Source organism: Dreissena polymorpha, chromosome 5 (genome assembly GCF_020536995.1).
Source record: "Dreissena polymorpha isolate Duluth1 chromosome 5, UMN_Dpol_1.0, whole genome shotgun sequence".
Classification (NCBI taxonomy): domain Eukaryota; kingdom Metazoa; phylum Mollusca; class Bivalvia; order Myida; family Dreissenidae; genus Dreissena; species Dreissena polymorpha.
In genome coordinates, this window is record NC_068359.1 from 60,257,374 (window position 1) to 60,283,340 (window position 25,967).

The following is a 25,967-nucleotide window of genomic DNA, read 5'->3' on the forward strand; positions in this document are numbered from 1 at the left end:
TTTATGAAACTATTTTTGAAGAATGTTATATAATGATAATTTAACCACAGTTTTTTAACAACAGCTTGGTCTTCAACTCTCGTCATCCTTAGGTATGAAACCACTGCATAGCCTGTTCTTTAATGTTGATTTATTATTTAACCCATTTATGCCTAATGGACTCTCCCATCCTTCTAAATTGGATCAATTTATTTCCAAAATAAGTGAAGTCTAGTATATTTATTTCCATATTTAGAATATTTCGTACAGAAATTCCTTTAAGCAAACAGCGCAGATCCTGATGAGACGCGGCATTATGCAGGCATATATGGGTTAAATTTGAATTCACCTTTGGAACGACATCTTCAGTAGCAGCAGCTGTTTTTGTGGTGACGGTGACGGGGAGAGGTTCTTTAAAAGTTGGGGTCGGGGCTTCTTTATGAGCTGGCACGGAGACCTCAGGCTTCACTGCAGGCTCTATGACCACAGGGGAGGTAACTATAGGTTCAGGCTGACTCACTGCTAGGGCTGGTTTTTCTTTTTCGACTGGTTCCTCCTTCTGTAAATTAAGAAACAATTTGTGTCTTGTTCTGAGAAAACTGGGCTAAATTCAAGTGCATAAAAGTGTCGTCCCAGATTAGCCGGTGCAGTCCGCACAGGCTAATCAGGGACGACACTTTCCGCTTAAACTAAATTTTCGGCAAGAAGGGACTTCCTTTAAACTAAAAATACCATAAAAGCGGAAAGTGTCGTCCCTGATTAGCCTGTGTGGACTGCAGTCTAATCTGGGACGGCACTTTACGCACATGAATTAAGCCCAGTTTTGTCAGAACAAGACACATTTAATACTATTAAATAAATAGTATTTGGCTAGCAACAAGTGCCTGCAAGTAAGCATTCCCAGGTGTTACCAAGATAAAAATGTCTTTGCATAAACAGTTAAGCAGGTAGAGCCTCCAGACAATAACTGACTAAACCCACTACTACACCTTGGAGAGCAGAGTGACTCATCTATGAATTGGTGCATGGATTAGCTCACTTGAAATCACAGAAACACCCAAAACTACCTGCTAGAAACTGAATGTTTGTTGTTGAAAAAGATTTATCTTGTTTTTCAACTACAGGTATAATTTTCATAGCAGGCATATACCAAACAAGTCATGAATTCATACTAAGAACCCATCAAAAGAGCTCTTATGTTAAATAACAATTGATTTCAATGCATGGTTTGAGTTGGCACTGTAAAAGCAAGGCAGGGTTCATACAGATTTTCTCCAATGAAATTCAAGCACTTTTTAAGCACTTTTCAAGGGAAAAAAATCCGAATTCAAGCAATTTTTTTAGTCCGACCTACTGAAAACTGGATATAATTCTGTGTCCAATACTGACAACATGTTTGCTAAATAATTTAGCAAACATGTTGTCAGTATTGGACACAGAATTATATCCAGTTTTCAGTTTTAAAATTGGTATCTTCTTGCTTAACATTCTATGTGACTTACAACAGTCTGTACTACCCTGCTACAGTAACACTGTTTAATCAAAAGTAAGATATTTCATAGTATTATATATAGTATTCGACCAAAGGCATTACACACACCAAAACAAAACCTGTGTATTGAATATGTTTTCTAAATGTACTAAAAGCACTCTTCTGGTGGCTTTTCAACGCCGATCCCCCCATACTAGCGATCTCTATATCTGTTCTGCATACTTTAAAAGATGCTTTGACTTTAGAGTCGGCGTTGTCAACAACCCAAGGGTACTTCAAAAGCCACTCTTTCTGAAAAATGCACTTATTCGCTGGCATATTTCAACTTGTCAGCACTGTTTAAGAAATGGCATAATGCGTACAAAAAAAACCAAAGTAGACAAATTGGCGGAAGATTAGTAGTAGTTGCCTGCCTAACCTTTTTAAACCCATACCAACCCATAACGATCCAGTACCTGTCAGTATGAACAGATCAGAACCGTCATATAAAATTGTGAAAAAAACTACGACTTCGGACTCCTGGAAAAGATGAAATTATATATTTTTACCCTTGATACTTTTTTTCAAGCACTTTTGAAGCTAAAAATAAGCACTTTTCAAGCATTTTAAAGTTTTTATATGCAAATAAGCACTTTTTAAGCACTTCACAGCCTTTATAAGCACTTTTCAAGGAGAACATTGAAATTCAAGCACTTTTCAAGGTCTGTGCAAACCCTGCAAGGCTTATAACATGCTGTCTCTTTATGGTGGTCATAAGATAATGAGTTATTCAAATATATCACAATTACGAAGTCATTGTCCAGGTGAGTATTTGTATGGCCAATTTTTACCTTTGACCCTGACCTTTGAGGTAGGGAGACTCGGGTTACACAACACACATTGTCCATGGTTGCATTTGTCCTAAGTTCTTTTCAAATCCTTCAATAAATGGCAAATTTAATGCTCAGAGAAGGAATGTTCAAGCATTTTTAAGGCCAAATATTACTTTTGAGGTAGTGAGACTGGTGCTTTTGTACCACACGGTCTTATTGATGGTTTAAATTTATGCAAAATCATTTTAAATCCATCATTATAATTTATGTCAAAGTAATGGCTAACAAATTAGACCTTGGACTTGTTTGTGTGACCTAAAACTTTGTTATTGTTACACACTGTCTTTTAAGGGGTTCATACATTTTTGCCTAGTCATTTCGAAATTCATTAATATGTGGCAAAGTAAGAGCTTACAAAGGAAAAGTTGGAGATGTACACACAAACAGTGAAACAGCTACATTCCCATGGGTGAAAGTTGAACATGACTTGTCTGAAAACTGGAAAATTTTGCTGTGGGTCCAGGAGACCCGGTGGGTGCAGGCAATTAACCCAGAAAACTTTCACCCATGCATTCCTATTTCTTTAAAGGGAGTCATAAATATTAACAAAGAATAAAAACCTGTAGTAGTTTTCCATTTATGATTCAGGAAGAAATTAAGGGGAGCAAAAGTTATGGTTCTTGTGCACTGCACATACCCTCCCAGAGATCATACAACCTCTTAAGTTTCAAGTTGATGATGATCTATCTGAACACAGAATGAAGCTGGCAGCATCCATCCATTATCTCTTACTTATTTTAGCAAATTTGGCAAGCATCCACATAATGTACATAGTGTTGCACAATACAGAACATCAGCTATTACACAAGAGCTGTTTGTTGGTACACCTACAGTGTTTTAAACCAGTGCAAGATTATATAAATATACAATCCCACTTCGTAATGAAGTTTTCAGTCAATTGATTAACCCTTTCAGTGCGGGAACCGAATTTAAAAGGCCTTTGCAAACAGTTTGGATCCAGATGAGACGCCACAGAACGTGGCGTCTCATCAGGATCCAAACTGTTTGCTATTCTGATAGTATTCTTTGAAAAAAATCTAAGAAAATGCTTATTTTAGAAATTCAGCAGACGACATTTAAGCAGACGACAAATTTCCCAGCATGCAAAGGGTTAATGATGGGTAAGCTTCAATGTACGTTGTTCATAACAAACTAACTCATACCAAAAGAATTTGGAAAGGCAAAAGCAATCTCTTAAAAATTTACCTTAAACATTGTAGTAAATCATTTGTTGACAAAATGAAATTTTCAGCTATTAAATGATTTTAATTTATCCTTCAATTCATGGTCTTCCATGTGAGGTCCCATCTTACAAAATTACATCATTCCATTATCACTAAATTTCGCTGACCTTGTATAGTTGCCATGCTCCAGGGTCACGAACATGTCTCGGAATATGTACTGGCTCTGGATATGTACTGGTTTAAACTAATAAACCCCCATTTTCCCATTCCACCATTCCACATACCCAATGTAAACATACACACCTTTATAATCCAGGTCTGCAGTGATAAGTAAATCAACAACCCTCCAGATAATATTTGGATTGTCTACATTGAATGCTTATATAACAGGCTTTTCCCCAAAGCCCATGTACTGTCACAATGCCTCCCTACTACTTACTAATGGTAAGGTCACTTTAATTCCTAACAAGAATCCATAGAAACCTCAGAATAACTATTATTGTTTTAATATTTAAATTGTTTACAACAGAATCAGTTCAGATTATACCAATACAACATCTCAAGGCTGGGATAATAATGTCATTTCATTAACAGCCTCAAAACAAGTTGATTAAGAATACTGTTTCCCTATTTTATACACTTATTGTGGTTCCTATGATACAATAGTAAGCAGCGCCAAGGTACCAGTTCAATGAGCAGAAGCAACGTTGAAAACAGCAAAAACAAGAAACCGTCAGAGACAGGTGATGCTCCCCAAAGGTTTTTTGGTCACAATATTGCACTATATATTCAGATAAAAGGAAACGTCTTGAGGGCACAGTAGTTGGGGGGACAAGATTTTTTTTATAAAAAATTTCAAAGGGCCATAACTCTGTGAAAAATAATCCAACCAGTACCCTCTGATAATATGCACATCTCCTGTTGGTAGTGAAGCTTCCCATAAAGTTTCATTGAATTCCGGTCATTAGTTGCTGAGAAATAGCCCCGACAAGAATTGCACTATATGTACAGTTAATGGAAAATTTCAAAAATTTCAAAGAGCCATAACTCTGTGAAAAATCAACCGACCAGAACCCGCTGATAATATGCACATCTCCTCTTGGTAGTGAAGCTTCCCATAAAGTTTCATTGAATTGCGGTCATTAGTTGCTGAGAAATAGCCCGGACAAAAATTGTGCCCGGACGGACAGACAGACACACACACGGACAAACGAAGCGGGGACTATATGCTTCCCCAAAAATAAATTTTGGGGGAGTATTAAAAAGGTAAAGAATGTGGAAATCAACTCTCAGCAAAAACTGTCAATTTTCATAGAACATAAAAAATTACAGCTTGCAAACATAACAACTCTGGTATGAAAAGCTCATTAAATGCACTGCCATGTGAATAGAGAATCTTTTACATAAAATCCTTGAGCAGGTTAACTGCATGGGTAGAAATTGAAATATCTGAAAAATATCTGAAAACCTTAAAATTTTGCCCAGGGTACAGAGGACAACCAGGGACGCCTGTCAGTCCAGGGCAGGCCCTGGTTGGGGGAGGGAGGGGGGACATAACAGGGAGGCAAATCCCTGCACTTTGAGCAATTACAAAGTTCCTATTTTTATTTCTGTGTTGCTTTTTTGTTGTTTTATTGAGTTACATGGACAGGTGCCTGCTATTTATTGGGAACCCTCCCCCCCCTATTACACAGCAGTATATAATCTGCAAATCTGATGTGTTACCCATTTCGGAACCAATACTACAATTCCTGTTTCACTGTGAGGTCTAGACCAGGAATCTTGGTGCAAGTTCAAAACACCTTGTTGAATAATATCAGGCATCTCACTTATGCTAAAACACACACATGTAGCTCGCCTATGTTAATCTGGCACCGATATTTATGCATGAATATATATAAATACAATTGCTATATTAGTTTTGGTTATATTAGCGATTTAAAGTGATTAAAGGTGGGTTCCCACTGCCGATCCGATCAGCTCGATCACCCCGATCACCAAAATTTCCCGACCAAACTCGACTAAAAAGGGTATGAACGACTTTTTCTCGACCTCTTGTCGATAACACACGACCCCCACACGACTCATTTACGACGTCCACTCAACCATCTTACCAATTTCCGCTCAGTCATCTCAACCTATACGCGAGCCCTTTAATATCTCAGCTCGACCAAGTGGACCTCAGCTCGATCGCCACCAGATCTTCACACGACCAGATCATGATGGTCGTACTACAGTCGTATAAAGGGATCTAAAATAACTCGGGTAGAGGTCTAGCTAATCGGGTACAGAGCCCGTGTATGGTCGATTAGCAATCGGGAAGTGATCATGTACGGTCAATTAGCCGTCCGGTAGCAGTCTAGTAAATCTGTTCATCAAATCGATTGGAGGTCGTGTGGATCGTGTGGCAATTTAAAATAACTAGGGTAGAGTTCGAGCGGATCGGGTTCAGATCGTGTAAAAGATGTCAATCTGATCGCCATACGATTGCTTCACGATCAACTCGATCTTCTACTCGACTAATACAGGACCACTTCCAGAGCGCTTCTCGATCCATTTCCTACTCAACCGCTATTGAATATTTTTTGACATGTCAAAAAATATCGGGTAGGAAGCCCGACCGATGCCGACCTACCCGACCACTCATGCCGACCGAACCAGACCAGTACTCGACCGCTTTGTCGGGCTTTATCGAGTTGATCTGATTGGCAGTGGGAACCCAGCTTGAAGCATTTGATTCCACAGTAAGTATACCGTTAAGCCCTAATAAATTTTATGGATAATTCATTTAACCATGGAACAATTTTACTAGGACATAATAACTATACATGTGGAGCCACCAGAGATTTGACACACAATTATTTGTACACATGCGCGAACAGACCAAAAACACACACACATTCCAACCAACAAAATGGGTTAACACTTAGTGATATTATGGGCATTTTTCACTGTTGAATTGAGCTGAAAAGAATTATCAGGTCAAAAGAGTAAGTTAAAATGTGGTTAATGGCCAATTATCTGCAACTCATCTTGCTACCAATTGTTAATAAAAATATATTTTATATTCAATAATTAACATGACTCACCCACACCTGTAAGTCGAAATGATCCGTAAAACAAAATTGTGTCTTTGTGTCGTATAAACTAATCTGCGCTAAACTAAATTAAGGTTCACATTGTACATGCGTGATCAGTTGTCAAACAAAAGTACGGTTGATATTCAAATGCATTATTTTTCTCTTTCCGGGATAGTGTTCTAGTATGTTGATGCTGCATTAACAAATATAAGTGCATGTGAAGTGAAAACACCACAAATAAACAACGGTTGCGATAGACACCTATAAACTGTTAGATGCCCATAATATCACTTTAAGATGGTTAACATTTTTTGAAGGGTAGGAAAGAGAGCATTGATACACAAATATTCATTTATTCCACCAATTCCATGAATCCATCTTACTAAACATGTACATGCCAAAACATCAAGCAATGTGAGAAAGACAAGAACAGCAAACCCCAAGATATGGAGATAGTTTGTTAAGTGTATGACCTTACACCATCACTCATTGATAAGCTGTCTTGTGCATGTACAATCTAATCTTTTCATCTTTATGATTGTGAAAGCAAATTCTTGTGCAACAGCTGCAAACCAACTTATCAGTGTACCCCTCACTCCTTTCCATATCCTTTCATTCATTATTACTAAGCACTCCCCAAAACTGAGTTTTCCAACTGCCTATGATTTTTTGTGTTGCACATAGTAATATTCAAGGAAAATATGAAGAATAAGAATGTCTTCAAAGTAAAATATATTAACATTTTTTGTTTACATTTTAAACACATTTTTTTTCCATAAAATGTAAACCATACAATTTTCTGAAAATCAAAAATGAAACAATTATTTTTTCTAAAAATACTTTACACAAACTTGTTTATTCAAGTCAAGTTTTCCAAAAATACTACACAAACATGTTCATTCAAACCAGATGACTACGATTGTCCTAAACCCAAGCTTCTGATTTTGATATATAGACGAGTTAATTGTTATTGTTTACATTCGGGATTTTCCGCGCATGCGCACTGACTGGTTGGCAAAAACACTGGTTACAGTCACGTAAAACATGTATAAAGGGCTTTTGTTTAGTCAATTAAACGATAAAAAATCCGAAATAAACATTACAACTCTTAAACAATAGTGCAAATATATCATATTTAGTACTAATAAATGTATCATAATATATATAATTTCCTCTTTATAAAAATACAAATTAGTTATTAGCATCAGAGTAAACGTGGTCGGAAGACTAAATACTGACAATACCACACAACAAAACAATAAATTAGCCGTATTCTTTTTTATAGTAAGACTTTAAAAAATGATATTTCAAAACTTATAATACATATATTAATTTGATTATAACTATAAACGGTGTGGATATTGTTATTGCTCATCAGCGACCGAAAGTGTATTATAAGAGGCGCATTTAATCAATTATAAAACAAAGCCATAAAAAACGGAATACATTAACAATCGTTAAATGTTGTGGTAATTTTCTTTTCCATAGAATGAATTTTCGTTTCGTTTCCATTGAATTACAATATTAATAAATTTTAATATACAAATGAAAATAAAACCTGCATCTTGTGCAAATTGAACTGTCTTTGCATGTATATTGAAATCTCTTAACAAGTAATAAGGAGTGATACATTTAACAAGCATTTTATGATAAATATATATATTAATTCAATTTATTTTACGCAAAAATTGTTTATCCATTGTGATTGCTTGGTTTCATGATGGTGTTACGTGCAATGCAAGAACGTATAATCTTTACACTAAATTGACGAGTTTACATTTGCCGGTACCCGCGGTAAATACATCAATTGTGTAGCAGTAATATTGAACAATATTTTAAATTTAAAGTTATAAAGCACTGTATTATTATGATTAAACTGGCTAACATATAAATACACATGTTCCTGTTAATCCGTTTCGGACAAATATCTTCTTTTTTTTAATATGTTAAATTATTTATTAAAGCAATTGTTACGTATTTTGGCTTTAATATTTGGCTTGCTCAATATGACTGCTCAATATGTCAAGAGATGACATGGAGGTAAGTCTGCCACATGTGGTCTATGCAGGGACCCAATTAAAGTATAGGTCCCTATGTTTATGACACCGGCATGTTTTCTGTGTAATTGGCTGGGCAGTCTCCGATCATAACGAGATAATATGCTTGTGACGAACAACGGTGCAATTAAACACCAGGTTAGAAATGCTGAAACAAGTGTCGAAATTGGTGTGCACAATTAAATAAAACAATTAGATTTATGAATTTATTTGTTGTGTAACAAGGTAAGTTTGAACAGATATATTAAGATTAAAATCAGTTACTATATGTTGCGAACAAAAAGCGATCTATTTGTTGTTTGTTTCCATCCTTATTTGTGTTCTTTCATTAAATTTAATTTATTCTAAAAGAATTTCCATTTATGAAATTTTGTATCTAAAATGGACGTGAAAATGCGGTTAGTAAAGATTTTTGTGGTAACCACATACCGAGCTCGTAGATAGTGTACGTTCCACTCCAGAGCTCGTTTTTAGTAAAAACAAATAATAACAACAATATAATCGTTCCAAAAATGAATTTCCACGCATGCTTATGTTTTATTCAGACATAAATAGTAAAATTATATTTGATGCAGTTCATGATTATCAATAAAAACGATGATAATGTCAACCTTCTCTATATGCGCTTATATGAATTCCACCTCTTTTTGCCAACCAGTGGGCGGAGTCTTAACTTTGCAGGTGCGTGTGACGTCACGCGTTAACTCGTCTATTTAACCCTTTCCCACTCACATGCAAAGTGAAAATGGCTATGTTAAACCTGTTTGCTCTTTGGGAAAGGGTTAAAATCTATTACACATACAGTTGGATGCCCCACCCAATAATATCTAGAGTCAAAGTGCTATTAAACAAACATACATGGACACTACCGGATTTATGAGAACATTTATTCACTTTTTACATTCAATAACAACACTGCAGTTACTGCATTTTAAACGTTTCGTAAGCCTGTGACAATGTGCTAGATAAACAGCCGTTACATAACCTTATCAACTTGAATGACAACAAAAAAAGCTTCTCCTGTGATTAACTCATTATTGTTTGGTTAACCCAATGTTCATTTTGTAAATAACACAAATGTCTTGAACAAAGTTAACGATACATCAAAACCTGCATACCTCAAATACTTTATCCAACATTTAATTCATGAAGATTTAAATCCACTTAGAATGGCCGTAGTATACCTTCAACACAATCCACGCTTTGTACACTCAACATACAGACTACACACACATACACATACAGGCAGAGCCAAGAAAGGTGACTGAACGTTAAGGTTTAACCCCTCACTTCAGTCAATATGGCTGGCTGCCTGCCTGTTACAGGGGGCCCAGTGGAGCATATCAGCTGTAAACTTGTAAGCCAGCCCAACATACCTTGCTGGTTTATCTGTACTTACATTCCAACCCTAAATATACTGTCTCTCTAGCATCTACATGACAACCTTGCTGTCCCAATTACAGACCAGGATACTAGTACTTATTCTTTACCACAGACATGTGTTAAACCATGCAACATATTTTAGCATTAAGATAACTATCAAACATATTAAGTGTTGTTTTTTACACCACTTTGGGAATGGGGTTGGTTCTTTTTGGATTGGAAAATGTAGTGTCTTTTTTACACAAATTTGGAAATTAATGTTGTTAATTTTATGCTTTACCTTATAACTGAAAATAAAAGTGAGTTCACTATATTTTCTATAGTTCAACTTATTAGCCTACCAAGCAACTCAGACAGTTGGTTAAGTTTTTACTAAAATACTTAGAAGCAGACAATTTGGTTACAAAGATATGCTTGTAAACTATTTATTTTATTGTTGATGTTTTAAGTAGGTGGGAACATGCAGCTTTCAGTTTGAGGCAAGATACATTTGAACACTTGCTTTTTTTTAGGAAATAAAGGAAGAAAGCAATTATTTTTATTAGCATGCAATCATTTTCTGACACAGTCCCGATATAATACACAACAGGAATGAGATTACCAGCAAATAAATCGCTGAAAATTTCACCAGTTATATACCGGGAATGAAGGGCCCCACATTCCCAAAACTACAGGGGTTAAAGCATTTTTAAAAACATCTAAATGCATTCACAATATCCCATAGACAAATTGTTGTGATGTGTGGAGTGTTTTGTGGACATACAATTAAGATACAAGAGATGTGTTTGTCAGAAACACAATTCCCCCTATTTCGCCACTTTGAAATAAAATTTCAATATAACATTTGGCAGGTTTAGAAATTTTCTCCCTTTTAAAGCTTATTACTTCCCTTGGATTGTATTTTTTACTTTTGACCTCGAAGGATAACCTTGACCATTCACCACTCAAAATGTGCAGCTTCATGAGATACACATGCATGCAGGCTTGGCGAAATTGGAAAAAAACTGCCGGTCATCCGGACAGGCATTTCAGAAAATGTGCCGGACCGAAAAAAAACAACAACACAACTATGTACATTAAGATAAACCCTTTTTTTCTCAGAAAAATCGGAAAAAAACGCATCGTACCGAAGTATGAGCGTCCTAGAAACTGGTCCATATTCCGTGTTTTGTTGAATTCTCAAATGCGCATAATTAAATTTGTATTCCGAAACACTCTTCCCAATTTAATTTTTACTCGACGTTATCACATTCTTCAAATAAACTGCAAATGTACAGTGTGTTTTAATCCTTTCTCTCCAGAAAAGCGCGCGCAAATTATTCCCTACATGTACAACGTCACGTCAAACGCATGGAAAGCGTGCGTGTATTAAATTTCTGTTAAATGTTTTGTGGTAAATTTTAATAGAATGATATCGCGAAGAATGTGTGAGTGTTGTGAAAACACGCTTAGCGGTTTTACTGACCCTGTGTAGACTGCGATGTTTTAACAAAAGGGATTAAAATGTGCGAAAGCAGTTGCCGATTTTGCGAGTTTGAAGTAGGTGTTGTGTAACCAGTTGGATTTGCTAATTGTACGTAACAAACTTATTGCAAACATCAACACAATGAGCAATTTCATTTTCATGATGTAGACTGTAGTAAAGGGTTTGCTCTTCGAATTTTCAACTTTGAAAAAATATGATATGTTTGCATTCATTGCACATTTATTTTGCCGGTCACAAGGACTGACATTCTGGTTAAACCTGCCGGACCAAATGAAAATTTGCCGGTCAGGACCGACGGACCGGCAATTTCGCCAAGCCTGTGCATGCCAAATATCAAGTTGCTATCTTCGATATTGCAAAAGTTATGGCCAATGTTAAATAATCAGGGCCAAAAAACCCTTCTTCGCAAGGGGCCTCTTTTTCTTACCCATAACCAAAAAGGCCCTTTCCCCTTCAGAAATTTCTTTAAAATCATGCATTTTTCTCTAAATTTCCAATCTACCTCAGTATTTATTATTCCCCAAAGCCAAAAAGGTGTCTTTTTTCCCCGAAAAAAAGGCTGTGGCCCTTTTCCAAAAGTTGGTGTTTTGGCCCTGATTATAATTTGACAGAATTATATTGTTGAGGACCCCCCCCCACACACACACACATACATATGCACAAAGTTTAGTTGCACATTGTCATAAAATAAATAGGTAATAATAGTCAGTTTTGTCATAAATAAAAGGGTGTTCATAAAAACAAGGGCTGTTTGTAAAACATGCATGCCCCCCATATGGGCTCTCCGTTGTAGTGGCAGCCATTGTGTGAATACGATTTTTGTCACTGTGACCTTGACCTTTGACCTAGTGACCTGAAAATCAATAGGGGTCATCTGCGGGTCAGGATCAATGTACCTATGAAGTGTCATGATCCTAGGCAAAAGCGTTCTTGAGTAATCATCCGAAAATCATTTTACTATTTCGGGTCACCGTGACCTTGACCTTTGACCTTGTGACCTCAAAATCAATAGGGTTCATCTGCAAGTCATGATCAATCTACCTATGAAGTTTCATGATCCTAGGCGTATGCGTTCTTGAGTTATCATCCGAAAACCATTTTACTATTTCGGGTCACCGTGACCTTGACCTTTGACCTAGTGACCTCAAAATCAATAGGGGTCATCTGCGAGTCATGATCAATCTACCCATGAAGTTTCATGATCCTAGGCGTATGCGTTCTTGAGTTATCATCCGGAAACCATTTTACTATTTCGGGTCACCGTGACCTTGACCTTTGACCTAGTGACCTCAAAATCAATAGGGGTCATCTGCAAGTCATGATCAATCTACCCATGAAGTTTCATGATCCTAGGCGTATGCGTTCTTGAGTAATCATTCAAAAACCCATTTTACTATTTCAGGTCACCGTGACCTTGACCTTTGACCTAGTGACCTCAAAATCAATAGGGGTCATCTGTGATACATGATCAATGTACCTATGAAGTTTCATGATCCTAGGCCCAAGCGTTCTTGAGTTATCGTCTGACAACCACCTGGTGGACGGACCGACAGACCGACATGAGCAAAGCAATATACCCCCTCTTCTTCGAAGGGGGGCATAAAAAAGAGCAAAAATGGCGAATCTTTCTCTGAATTTCTTGTGTTTTTTTTTAATTAACCACCTAGAACATCTAGACTTACAAAACCCTCAATGTGAGACCCAAGTATTTGAAGTATGTTCCCAACACCCAAATGTGAAACAAACATTTTATCCCAGATGAGTTTTGGCAGCAAATAATTATAGTGCCCTCCACAATGTTGAAGGGACATGAGCTTGCAAGTTCCTACGTATTTCCATCCCTAGCTTATGGTAGTCATAAATATAGTCATTGAATATAACAGTTTAATATTCCACAAACAATTAAAAATTGTATCACTCTTAAATAAACATTTCTGGATAATAATTACGTACCCAAATGACAATTCAGTAACCATTCATATCATGGGAAACTGACCTGTAATGGAGTGTCGTCTACATAGGCATCAAATTCGGTGCCTTGTATCATTTCTCCTCTCTTATTGATATCACGTGGCTTCTTCTTTGATTTTTCTTTTTTCCCTGCAATTTCAAAGACATATTTCAATTTCTGGGATATTTTCACTTCAACTCATCTTGTGAACTAGATCATATCATCAAATTTAAATAGAAAGCGTTTGTTAGATGTAACTTAAAGAAATGCAAAAACATTAATCTCACACTTTTTACCATCTTTGAAAACTCTAAATAATCGCATCAAATACTCAAATTCAAGGACAGGAAATAACCTTACAGTGTTTTTTTTTTATCAAATTTGGAAATGGCATTCATCCCCATTGACTGAGTTTGATAAAAAATTTATAAACAATAAAACTCAGTCAATAATCATCAAGATTCAGAGACTTATTGAAACAAAGAACAAATTGAAACACAAAAAGAAAGTCCAGGGGTTCTGAAATAAGCTGTCCGAGTTGTCCGAGTCGTCAATTTCCCCTTCCGGACAAGCAGTTTTTCAAAGCTGGCTTGTCCGGTGACAAGTAAAATTTCAGTGGTAATCATTTTTCAAGAACGAAACTACTCCATTTTCCGAAAATCAAAAACGAAATATTATATATAAATAGCTTATGATTAATCTGTCGACTGGCACACATTTTCATCTGCAAGGTACATGTAGGTGTAATTTTCCAATAATAATTATTTAATTTAGTAAACTAGTCCACGTGTATATACCAACAGCCAATCACGCATAACATTTTCAGTAGAGAAACCAGCGCACATGTGTATAGTACCAGCCAATCACGCATGAGATAACATTTTTTTGTACATTGCAAATGGCCGCATGCATGTTCAAAGACATGCAGTGAACATAAGATGGTGTTTTTTTTATAAAACCACTTCAACGTCAAGCCATGACGCGAAACAGACAAATGATAAAATCAGTTCGGCGTCGGAGAAGAGAAAAACCAAGTATGAATATGATAAAGCCTATGGTGCCAAGCAGAAACGAAAATTTGTTGAGTCTTGGCTAATTGATTTCCCTTGGCTTGAAAACGTTGCCGGTGTGTGTGAATGTTAACTTTGTAAGGAGTTTCCTTTATTAGCGGATAAAAGTGGTGGTTTATTAAATGGTCAGCCTGTGTGCAGGAGAGACCCTTTGACATCTCATCAGAAAATCAGTTGCCACATGCAATGCAAAATAAAATATGATGATGAACTTCATAAAAAGAAAAATGAAATAAAAGTAGGTAAATTTGACGAAGCCTTGAAAAGTGAATTTTCTAGTCATGTTGAGATTATTAAATATCCGAAATGGTATCATGTGTGACCTAAGTGTTCTTATTATATGCACATCTTTCTTGTATTTTTTGTTCATGTGAAATTTCTATAGTTAATTTTGTTTATAAGTTAAAATAGAAGTTAACAAAAGTGTATGTTTGTATTATTTGCTTAATTAGTAATGATCTTTTCCTTTATCAATCTTAAAAGAATGGACTAGTACTTCTTTGGTACGGACAAGTGAATTTGTGGGTCCAACTTGTCCGTGAACAAGTAGACTCTTAAAATATTTCAGAACCCCTGAAGTCCCAGGGGTAAAGAATGTTGACACATTTTGCTTGTGTGAAGAACGCTCCTAAATTGATCACCAATGTGAATGATGTGAATGACAATTCGGAGTCAGGGGGTTTTTTTAGAAAAAGGGGAAGACGCTGGGCGCTGGGTAAAAGGGGAAAATGGAGCGCAAAAGAGACATATTTGGGGAAAAAATAAAAACTGTTCATTTCAATGTCTATAACTCACCTACAGACTTCAGGTTTTTTTTTTAGAAAAAGAGGCATGTCTCTGACCTTTTTGTTCTAAAACACATGAACAAGTATGATATTAAAGTCAAAGTCCTAAATAAAGTTGCAGGTGTAGATCTAATAAAGGGAAATGTTTTCAACTGGGGCCGGGGAACGATGTCAATTTCATGATGAATGGGTTGACGATCTAGATCTGCTACAGTATTGGAAGGGAAAGGTGCGGCAGCTGCCGATTGTCTACTTTCACTTTCACAATAATCCGACAGTATTAATCGATGTTGATTACATGTACCTCTGAATCCTGCTGGGTTTCAACGGTTTTTGATGATTCATTCTTAAAAAATGCGTCAACGCAATTAATATTTTCCGAGTCCGAACATTTAATTTTGTTTGTGTATGAACGCCAATTGTGAGACTTTATTCTGTTTTAACGTTTCTATCTTGGCTTTCACATAACCCGGATGAAAATTCTACTGGTTTCCGGTAATTAATTGACGAAACACCCTTCTTGTGCAAGACCGGAATCCAGTAAAATAGTCATATGATTAATACGATTAGTTGCCCGGTTTCAATGACATAATTTAAGAGCTATATATAGAATCACTGGGATTCCCAGATTTGAGTGTTCGTCGGGAGAGAGAGAGCGAGACCGTTTTACATGTTACAAATTGGATAAGTGTCGACTTCCCAAAAGAAAAAAAACATTTCTTTGAGGGTAAAATATTATATTTTGGTGAAAAATTATATTTTTGGTGGGGAAATGGTATTTTTAGGGGAAAAATTCTGGTAGGGGAAGACGCCAAATATCGGCGTCACTTTCTTAGTAAAAAAAAACCCTGGGAGTGCAGTGAAAAAGTAGAGTCTTCAAGTTCAACATGCTCATTTCTTCAAGATTTGTCAACAGAAGTAAAACAACATGTATCAGTACAGACAAACATTGAAAATGTTGATTTTGAATCTCTAAGCAAATGCACTAATTTGCTGGAGTATGAAAATACAAGAAAGATACATTTTCTTGGAAGGTTGAAGAATAAAAACAGAGGAAAACATGAACAGTTAAATGCCATGGAGAAGAAAATTGGACATTACTCTGTTCGAAATGTTAATAAACGCGATAAAAGGGCATTGAACAATTTAATGCTTTTGAGAAAGTCTCAGTGTACAAAAACATTACTGACAATAAAGGAGCAAAGACTTACTGCAAAGAACACTCGATTAAGGAATGAATTAAATGACTTGAAGGTTTCTTTGACCAATGTACAAAAACAAAATGAAACCATGGAGACCAAATATGCTGATCTTCTTGGTCGTTTCAACAGCGAAAAAGACAAAAAGCTTTTGGTACAAAAATCAAACATCTACCTCAAGAAAATTAATAGCGATCTACTGGAGAAAACCACAGACAAGCAATGTGAATCACTGTTTGAACTTGAAATGTGCAAAAAGACTATTAAAGGACTAAATTTGTTGCTAGAAGAAAAAGACTTGAAAATCTGTGAATTGGCGGACAGTAATGTTACTAATAGTAACTTCAATCTTGAAACAAAGAAAGACAACATATTATATTCGAATGATATTCGTCTATGTGTTATTGAACTGGCCGATCTAGAAGTGGCAGCAGAAAAGATTTCATCTGTTATACAAACTGTGCTGAAACACCTTACAAAGATTCAAGTGCCAAAACATGACTTACCAAATGCAACAACTTCCCAAACAATTATTGATGAAGGACATAACAGGTATATTGCAAAAGTCTTTATTGCTGATAAACTTGAAAACTCAAAAAATTGGGGACTGGGTCGTGATGGGACAAAAGAAGAAAACAAAAAGTTGTTGACACTGCTATCACTCTACACACAGGCGACAACATAAGTCTAGGATTCACCCGGATAGCCAGAGAGACAGCAGAGACTATTCAGCATGTAACAGAGTCACATCTTCAAGAACTTGCTGCAGTTAATGACAATGAAAAATATCTTATTGAGACATTATCTTAGTTGGCTTTCACAATGTCTGATAGAGCTGCAAATGAAAAGAAGGCAGATAAACTGTTAGATGAATGGAGATCTCAGATGTTAAATACCTACAATGGTGAACAAAAGGCCGTTGAACACTTCCATCGCATGGCTCGTGTGCTTCTTTGGCTTCACAATTACACAATGCCGGATCTAAAAGAGTTTGAACTGTCATTGAGCAGCTATTGTGGTCCTCTTGGACGTGATGCTATACCATAGGACTGAAATCTCTAATTGGTAACTACAGGGACAACAGGTTCAATTGTTTGTTTCAAACCTCAGCAGAGGTCATCGTGATCAGGAAAGATTTCCTTCGTGTCCTGGATAGTGTGTCAAAGTCAAACTTGAAACTCAAGGCAGTCAAGTCTAGATCAGACCTGGATGAAATATGTACACTAATTCAGTGTTTAGGACTCTTCTACTTGAAGCTCATGGGACCATACTGGCATTTAATAACATGCGGAAAAGTCAGCTACCACAAACTGTGTACACACATCCAGGACATTGAAAAGTTCTTAGAAGACTGTGTAAAATGTCCTGAACGGCAACTATACAAAACCGGACACTGTGCTTCTGAAGACCCATTGGCAAAAAGTGTGAACAACTACAATCGCCTGGCAAGTGAACTATTCACCATAAAAGAAGAAATGTATGCCATGGCGATGAACATACATGTAATACCAGTTATTGCAACTGCAATGTTAAAATGTGTGAGGAAGCAACTGGTTGACTTTTTGAAAGATGGCAAGTTTGGGAATCCTGCCAGTGACGAAGATTTTGCTAGTAGCTACTTTGCCCCAGTTACAAATCTTTCCTGTGAGCATCATTTCGGTGATTTGGATTCCAGCCAGAAGAGACGACCCAATGCTTCCTATCACCACCATTCGTCAATCCAGAAGATCAAGCGGAAATGTTGACCTGGTTTGAAAATACGGAACCAACTGAAAGGTCTGATTTACTTAAGGCAGCTCGTAAGGGTGGCAAGACCTTAAGGGAACAGCATATGGAAAATGAAAAAAAGGTTCTTCAAGACATCCACGTAAATATGTTGATGGAGGAAGAACAAAAGAATAAAAAACGAAAAAAAGTGATCCAGTGCCAGTGGAGCAAAATAAAAAGCAAAGGCTGAGAACATTTGAACCTGTGCACATTCAAAATATCAATGAGTATGTGGTTGTGGCATATAAAGATGGCTGGTACCCTGGTTGTGTCGATACATTTTCAGAAAGTTCGGACACGGCAGGGGTTTTTTTTAGAGAAAGGGGAAGACGCTGGACGCTGGGTGAAAGGGGAAAAAAGAGTGCGAAAGAGACATATTAGGCGAAAAAATACAAACTGTTCATTTCAATGTCTATAACTCATCAAAAGAGGCTTGTCTCTGTCCTTTTTGTTCTTAAACACATTTAACACGTATTAAAGTCAAAGTCCTTAATAAAGTTGCAGGTGTAGATCTAATAATGGGAAATGTTTTCAACTATATTTCTGTACTGGGGCCGGGGGACGATGTCAATTTTGTGATTTCAATTTCATGATGAATGGGTTGACGATCTTGATCTGCTACAGTACTGGAAGGGAAAGGTCAAAGGAGCGGCAGCTGCTGATTGTCTACTTTCACTTTCACAATGTTCGATGTTGATTACCTCAGAATCCTGCTGGGTTATAACGGTTTTCGATGATTCTTTCTTAGAAAATGCCTCGATGCGTTCAGTATCTTCCGAGTCCGAATGTTTTATTTTGTTTGTGTAAGAAAGCCAATTGTGACTGACATTTTTTTCTGTTTTCACGTTTATATCTTGGCTTGCATATAGCCCGGATGAAAATTCGACTGGTTTCCGGTATTTAATTGACGAAACACCCTTCTCGCGCAAAACCGGCATCCAGTAAAATAGTCACATGATTATTACGATTAGTTGCCCAGTTTACATGACGTAATTTAAGAGCTATATTTAGAATAACTGGGATTCCCAGCTTTTTTGTGTTCGTCTGGAGAGAGAGAGAGCGAGATCGTTGTCCATGGTGCAAATTGGATAATTGTCGAATGCCCAAAGGAAAAATAAACATTTCTTTGAGAAAAAATATTATATTTTGGTGAAAAATTATATTTTTGGTGGGGAAATTGTATTTTGAGGGGAAAAATTCTGTTAGGGGAAGACGCCGAATATCGGCATCACTTTCTTAGTAAAAAAAAAACCCTGCACGGTGACCGTGAAATTTCTTTCAAGGTGAAAGAAATTTCACGGTCACCGTGTCCGGATTGTAGAAAACCAGGGTTTTTCCAATGGCCATCAAGAGATGACAGATAAAAAGTGCACAAACAGTTTGTAATCTACAGGAACTTTGTACCAGACTGTGTTTGTTGTCAGAGGTTCATAAAAGAACATGCAGGGAATAATCTAGAATTTTCTATCTTTGGGTCCCTGAACTAGCAGATTTTAGACCAATGAGCCCCAGGCCAAAATTAATGAGTCTACCTTGAAAAAGAATGGGTCCCAAATTTTGAAAGTTACCAAGTAGTGAAGAAAATATGTCTAAATCACACTAGCTCAATAACTATACTTGCATTAAACTTTTAATAATCTCAAAAACTTGTTGAAACCAAAAAAAAATGTTTGCCTTAACATTATCTGTTACATGAAAGTAACCTGTTATAACATTTCAACTTGATTCAAATCGATGATAATATTATTGTTAACATCCGAATTGCGAGCTTGACAATATTATTGTTTACGTCCGAATTGCGAGCCGTTGACCTACCATTATTAAAGTTTAGATTTGTTTGTTTTGGATTAAGCTTACAACACCTTATTTCGGAGGCATTTTTTCTGTATTATTTATGACTAAGTTACACAAAGTTAAAGCAGGTTTTCATCCGGGGACTCGAGAAAATATCATAACACATTCTATTTAAAAGGTCGATTCTAATTGGTTCGTATTATACATCAGCGGCTCGACTAGAGCCAATCAAAAGACTTGCTGGAGTCTTCAAGCCTCATTCGGTTAAACTCAGCATTCATTGCTGCACTATTGACTCGTACACAAGATGGTTAGTGCTTATCGTGATTCGCGTATGCGTTAGATGCAGTTCAGCAATGCGTCTGAGTGGACGCACATATTTCAAAACGATGCGTCTATTTCGATATTTGTGCCTCATAGATGCGGGACGCACATGTAGATTATACCCTGAACATGAACAAATTGATTTAGTGTATGATAACTTTCATGCCATGTTTTTTTGTTGACATGATACTTTGGAACTTGCCTTGAAGGCTTCAAGTTCAAGCTCAAATTCTGTTTCTGAGTAAAAGATAATTATGTGCATGATGTTAAAATGAACAGTTAATTTGCAGAATATATATTTCACTTTGTGTACATGATTTTTTCTGAAATGTATTGTTGTCATTAATGAATTATTGATAAAATAAAAAAGTATGATTTTTAATTACTGACTAAAGTATCATGATATCATTATATTTTAATACATGAGCAGATTCCTCATACCAAAATACATAAGGGTACCAAATTTTATGAAATTACCATGACAAATAAAAAAGTTATTGAAATATTTGTTGAAGAAGTTATGTTTACGGTGCCGCGATTTCGCGATTATCTTTCATCACTTATGTACAGCAAATTTTCCAAGAAATCGTACAATTTTTCAGAAGTAAAATGGTCATAACTTTTTTTATTTTTTAAGATATTTGAAAAAAAAAGTACTGAGTTAGTTTATTCTTCCTCTATACAAATACATATTTTTAAGCACTTCCTTCACATTAAATAAATATGCTGGGGTTGCTATTAAAATTTAATGTTTACATTTAATTAATATAAAGTATTAAATGACAAACTTCAAAACATGCCACGATCTGTGAAAAGGCCCCTTTTAAACAGGAGTCCATGGACTTCTTCCTAGGAAAAAGTAGGAGTCCAATAGGAAAAAGTAGGAGTCCAAAAGGAAAAAGTAGGAGTCCAGTTGTATTTTGCACACATCTTCAAATTTTCAGCAAAATATACATATTTTTCTTATTGGTTTTATTATTAAAAACCCACATAATCATTACACTAGTCCTTACTTGAATGTCTAGTTTTAATCAGTGGTCATGATACAATTAACATAACACATTTTTTATCAAATGCCATTAACCCCAGGGATCATATTTTCCCGCAACATCAATCGGTCTGTATATAAATGGGGAAAAAGTATCCGAAAATTTATATCCGAAATCATGACAAATAACGTTAAAATATATACCATTGATTTTGCCATTCATGAAGTTGGTATAAAAAATGTACAAGTAAAATTCCCTTAAACATTTTTTTAACTGAACAATTATGAGTTTTCTCAACAGGTTTTATCATTTGCTATTTCATTGTTGTTTCGTGTGCTGTTTTATCAGACTTTTTTTTCATCGTTTTCAATATTTTTAAGCTGTGCAAGTCTATACGGATGTTTTAAATCATTGTTGACTCGATAATAGCTTACAAACATGCACTGACCCAAACAAATGTCTGTGCGTAGGTAGGTTGGCTTCTGACAATAACAAAACCAAATAAGTAAGAAATAATTTGTGTACGTTATAGTCTGTTGTCAAATAACCCACTGCCAATAATTTAGATGCGTAGGGATTAAATCACAAGTGCAAAGCAAGAGTGATTTGAAAACATGCATCTTATTTTCCGGTCGTGGGTTATTCAACAACAAACTATAAAGTACACGACTTATTTCGATTCTAACACGGTTTTTACTTAAGATTTATACAATGTATATTATTTTTCTTGTGTACTATTTTATGTGAAGTTCCATCAAGTTGCTATCTTCAATATTGAAAAAGTTATGGCCAATGTTAAAGTTTTCGGACGGACAGACGCCATTTATTTGACATTTGACCTTGAAGGATGACCTTGACCTTTCACCACTCAAAATGCTCAGCTCCATGAGATACACATGCATGCCAAATATCAAGTTGCTATCTTCAATAGTGAAAAAGTTATGGCCAATGTTTAAGTTTTTTTCCGACGGACGGACAGACGGACATACACACATACTGACTGACGGACAGTTCAACTGCTATATGCCACCCTACCGGGGGCATAAAAAGATTGGAAAATTAATATGACTCCTTGAGCGTTAACAAGCTCTCTCTTTTATTTGACATAGTGACAAACTTTTTGACCTCATGTGACCCAGTTTCAAATTCAGACTCGATATCATTGGGAAAAATAAAAGGTGCATGTTGACAATGCACAACAGAACCAAGGCAATCACCAACGCTCACCATGAGCAAGTTGTGCTTAGGAATTTCAGGGGATTTCCAATGATTTTTCCCATATTGGTGCATTACCCGTTCTTTTCACATTAACGCAAAGTTTACAAGAAACAAACAGATGCTCTTTTTTTAATTACCAGGACTTCTCCACTGGTACTTACACGGGGTATTGAGGTGTCTCCATTGATCAATTATTACTATTGTTAAATAGTAGGACATGTACACTTTTATGTTCCTATGAACACCTGAGCAACTGTCATTTTTCCAACATGGCTGACATTTGAAACAAAAGGGCCTGAAAGGTCCAAAGTCGCTCACCTGAGATAACAAGATATTTTTGGGACAAATCTTCTGACTAAGTTTCATGAAGATCGGAAAATAAATGTGGCCTCTAGAGTGTTAATAAGGTTTTACTATAGCCAAATAAGGAAAAATGCCGGCCCCCTGGCAGCCATGTCTTTCAACAAACCGACATCATTTTCGAACTCGTCCAAGATATTATCGGGATGAATCTTCTGCCCACGTTTTTTGAAGATCAGACAATAAATGTGGCCTCTAGAGTGTTAACAAGATTTTAATAAAGCCATATAAGGAAAAATGCCCTGTCCCGTGGCAGCCATGTTTTTCAAGCAAACATAACCATTTTCGAACTCCCAAGATATCATTGAGACCAATCTTCTGATTACATTTCATTAAGATTGGACAATAAATGTGGCCTCTATAGAGAGTTAACAAGGCAAATGTTGACGCCGCACAAAGCACAACGGACGATGGACAAAAGGCGATCACAAAAGCTCACCATGAGCATGTTGTGCTCAGGTGAGCTAAAAAATAAATAACGAGTATAACTTTTTTCCCATAATTCGTAATTTAATTTAACATGATTGCAGTTCAGGACCACAATTATAACTACCAAGATTACTATTATTTATGCAACTTTCTGCAGCAAAAAAAATCATTACCTGGAATAATAGATTCAGCTGTTTTTGCCTCACTAGAATTGGTTGGTTTTTCAGCAATTTCAGGTGAAGTCTTTTCCACAGGGGTAGGGGGTACAACTCTCACCTCTGGGGTCGCCTCAGTACGCACTGAGGCACTTTTAGTAGTGTCCGAGGCACTTACACTGTGTACAGAGTCTGTGGCTTGTTGCACTGGTTCAGCACTTATCTGCCTCACTGGCGCTTGCTGACTGGCAGCTGGTACAGTTCTAGGCAATGTGACATCCGATTTTGAACTCACTTTAGACGAATACGAATAACCACCACTAGAATCTGGCACACTGGTGTGATGCTGAGCTGGTAATGTGTTAGGTACTTGAACTGTCACTGGAGTTTCACCGTTTGCTAATCCAGGCAGTGCAGTGATAGGTTTAGTGTTAATCTGTCCTTGCGGGGGTACGACGTGTGTTTTGTCGACAGCAGTTGCTGGTGCTTGTGGGTGTGGATAGTCTCCTGGGGCGCCCTGCTGGTCAGGTGGGTGGTGCGCGTGATCTTTGTCCTTGTCCAGGGTGGCGGCTACTTGTGCAGCAAACTGTGCAGCCACGTTGAGGTTGTAGGGAGACTGGGCAGCAGGCGGCTGCAACATACAAGCTAACCAGTGGGTTTTTTCATCATTTTGGAGATCGGGCAATCAGGGCCCTTGCTACACTTTGAGGGATTGGGGCAGGGGCCCTTAGAGGGGGGGAATTTTGCTTCGTTTTCGGCGAAAAGAGGAATTTTAGAAGATATTTTCACCAACCATTCAACACTTAAAATTACTATGTTTTAATGTAATTTACATAAATATACATTTAATCAAAGGTTTATTGCACGATACCAGCTGGCAACATAGGTATAAAAGTTTAAAAAAAAAAAAAATTAAAATTATTTTTTTTTTGGAGGGGGGAATTTTTAGCAGAAATAGGGGAAAAAAGTATACTATTTTAAGGGGGGAATGGGGCCAATTTCGGCCCAAAAAACGGCCAAATAAGGGCCATGGGCCGCAAGATCCCTTTGGATTTGGGAAATGTGAGGCGTTTTGAATAACATTGGGAAAATAGTGTTGTTGCAGTTTTGCTAAAAAATGCTTAGAAATTGAGAATAAGTGTTTTCAGTATTATATTTAGGCCTAAAAAAATAATGTTGTGGTTCTGGTAACATTGCCAAAATTTTTAGGTAAGGTAGGTCGATTTTTATTATTATTTTTTTTTTTTTTCTCCAGACAAGATGCCTGTTTTTAAGTCATTATTATTTTATGCTGATAGTTTTCACATAAAACCTCTATGTACACATGGAAAAGTGTTCCCATTATTGTGTAGTGATCTTCATTGTGTATTAATCATTTTAACAACTCTTTGTTCCAGCCAGGTGAGATTCAACCTATGATAAAACAAACAGAACAACCACCATGATTCCGGTTTAGCTCAAAAACTAAGTTTAATACGGGTGTATGAATGTAATGAATGCAGCTTGCTTGAAGAATATATCAATGTTATTAAATCACGTAATTGAAAGTTAAAAAATCACTGTTTTACCCCACCCACTTACGATCGCATGAAACTTACCCAGTGCTGAGGGGGTATGGGGTGCAGATTCTGGTAAATGTGATAAAAATGCTCAAAAATTTCAAGAAACACAAACATTCACCATTTTTCTTAAGTATCAAATAAATTTTGGCATTAGTTACTATTTAAAGATGTGATGAAATAATGTCCAAACGGGGCGTTTTTTTTCCCACTGAACACGCGTAAATCGCCTAACATGTTCATTTTAATGCAACACAACATACATCCACACTTTCCATGCGACGTTCTCGCATAATTTGCGCGCGTTTTTTATTGAGACAAAGGATAAAGCACTGTTTAATTGACGCTAGAATTTGTTTATGTCGCGTTAGCATTAAAATTCGGAAGCGTGTTTTGGATTACACATTGAATAATGCTCATTTGAGAATCATATGAAACATTTACAGTTGCGAGTAATTAATTCAACGATAATTTGTTAACGAGCATTACGTGTTGAATAAATGTTTTGACCATATAATGCATGAAATGCGCAATATCCACGAGGTTTTAACTGGTTGCTACATCTGCTTCTAAGTAAGTGGCCGAGATTTCATCGTGGAGGTGTACACCGTAGGGACCGATGAGCGAGTTAGATAACAAAGCCAACAAACTGCCATAAAATCACACACGTTCCTCGTCGTCTGCATGATTTAACTGCAGGTACAGTATGACTGCTTAAGAGTGTTGTCGCTCATTCAAAGCGTGCGCTCTCATTGGCCAATTACAGCGACGATCCGCCTTAAGGCGGGCTTTAGGTGGGTAAAGAGATACATGATGTATTTGACAGAGGATCAT

At 36.6% G+C, this 25,967-nt stretch overlaps 1 protein-coding gene across 5 annotated transcripts in view; it reads right to left on the bottom strand.

Moving 5' to 3' along the window:
* Positions 1 to 25,967, bottom strand: part of LOC127831003 (eukaryotic translation initiation factor 4 gamma 3-like) — an 85,446-nt gene that overhangs the window by 34,548 nt on the left and 24,931 nt on the right. For 4 of the 5 annotated variants that reach the window (XM_052355975.1, XM_052355976.1, XM_052355977.1 and 1 more), the window contains 3 exons: positions 23,593 to 24,205; positions 13,530 to 13,633; positions 329 to 538 (listed from right to left, as the gene is read on the bottom strand). In XM_052355975.1, coding sequence (XP_052211935.1) covers positions 329 to 538; positions 13,530 to 13,633; positions 23,593 to 24,205 — 927 coding nt within the window. Of the gene's footprint in view, positions 1 to 328; positions 539 to 9,782; positions 9,938 to 13,529; positions 13,634 to 23,592; positions 24,206 to 25,967 lie in introns of those variants that run through there. The other variant, XM_052355979.1, reaches the window with a different exon arrangement.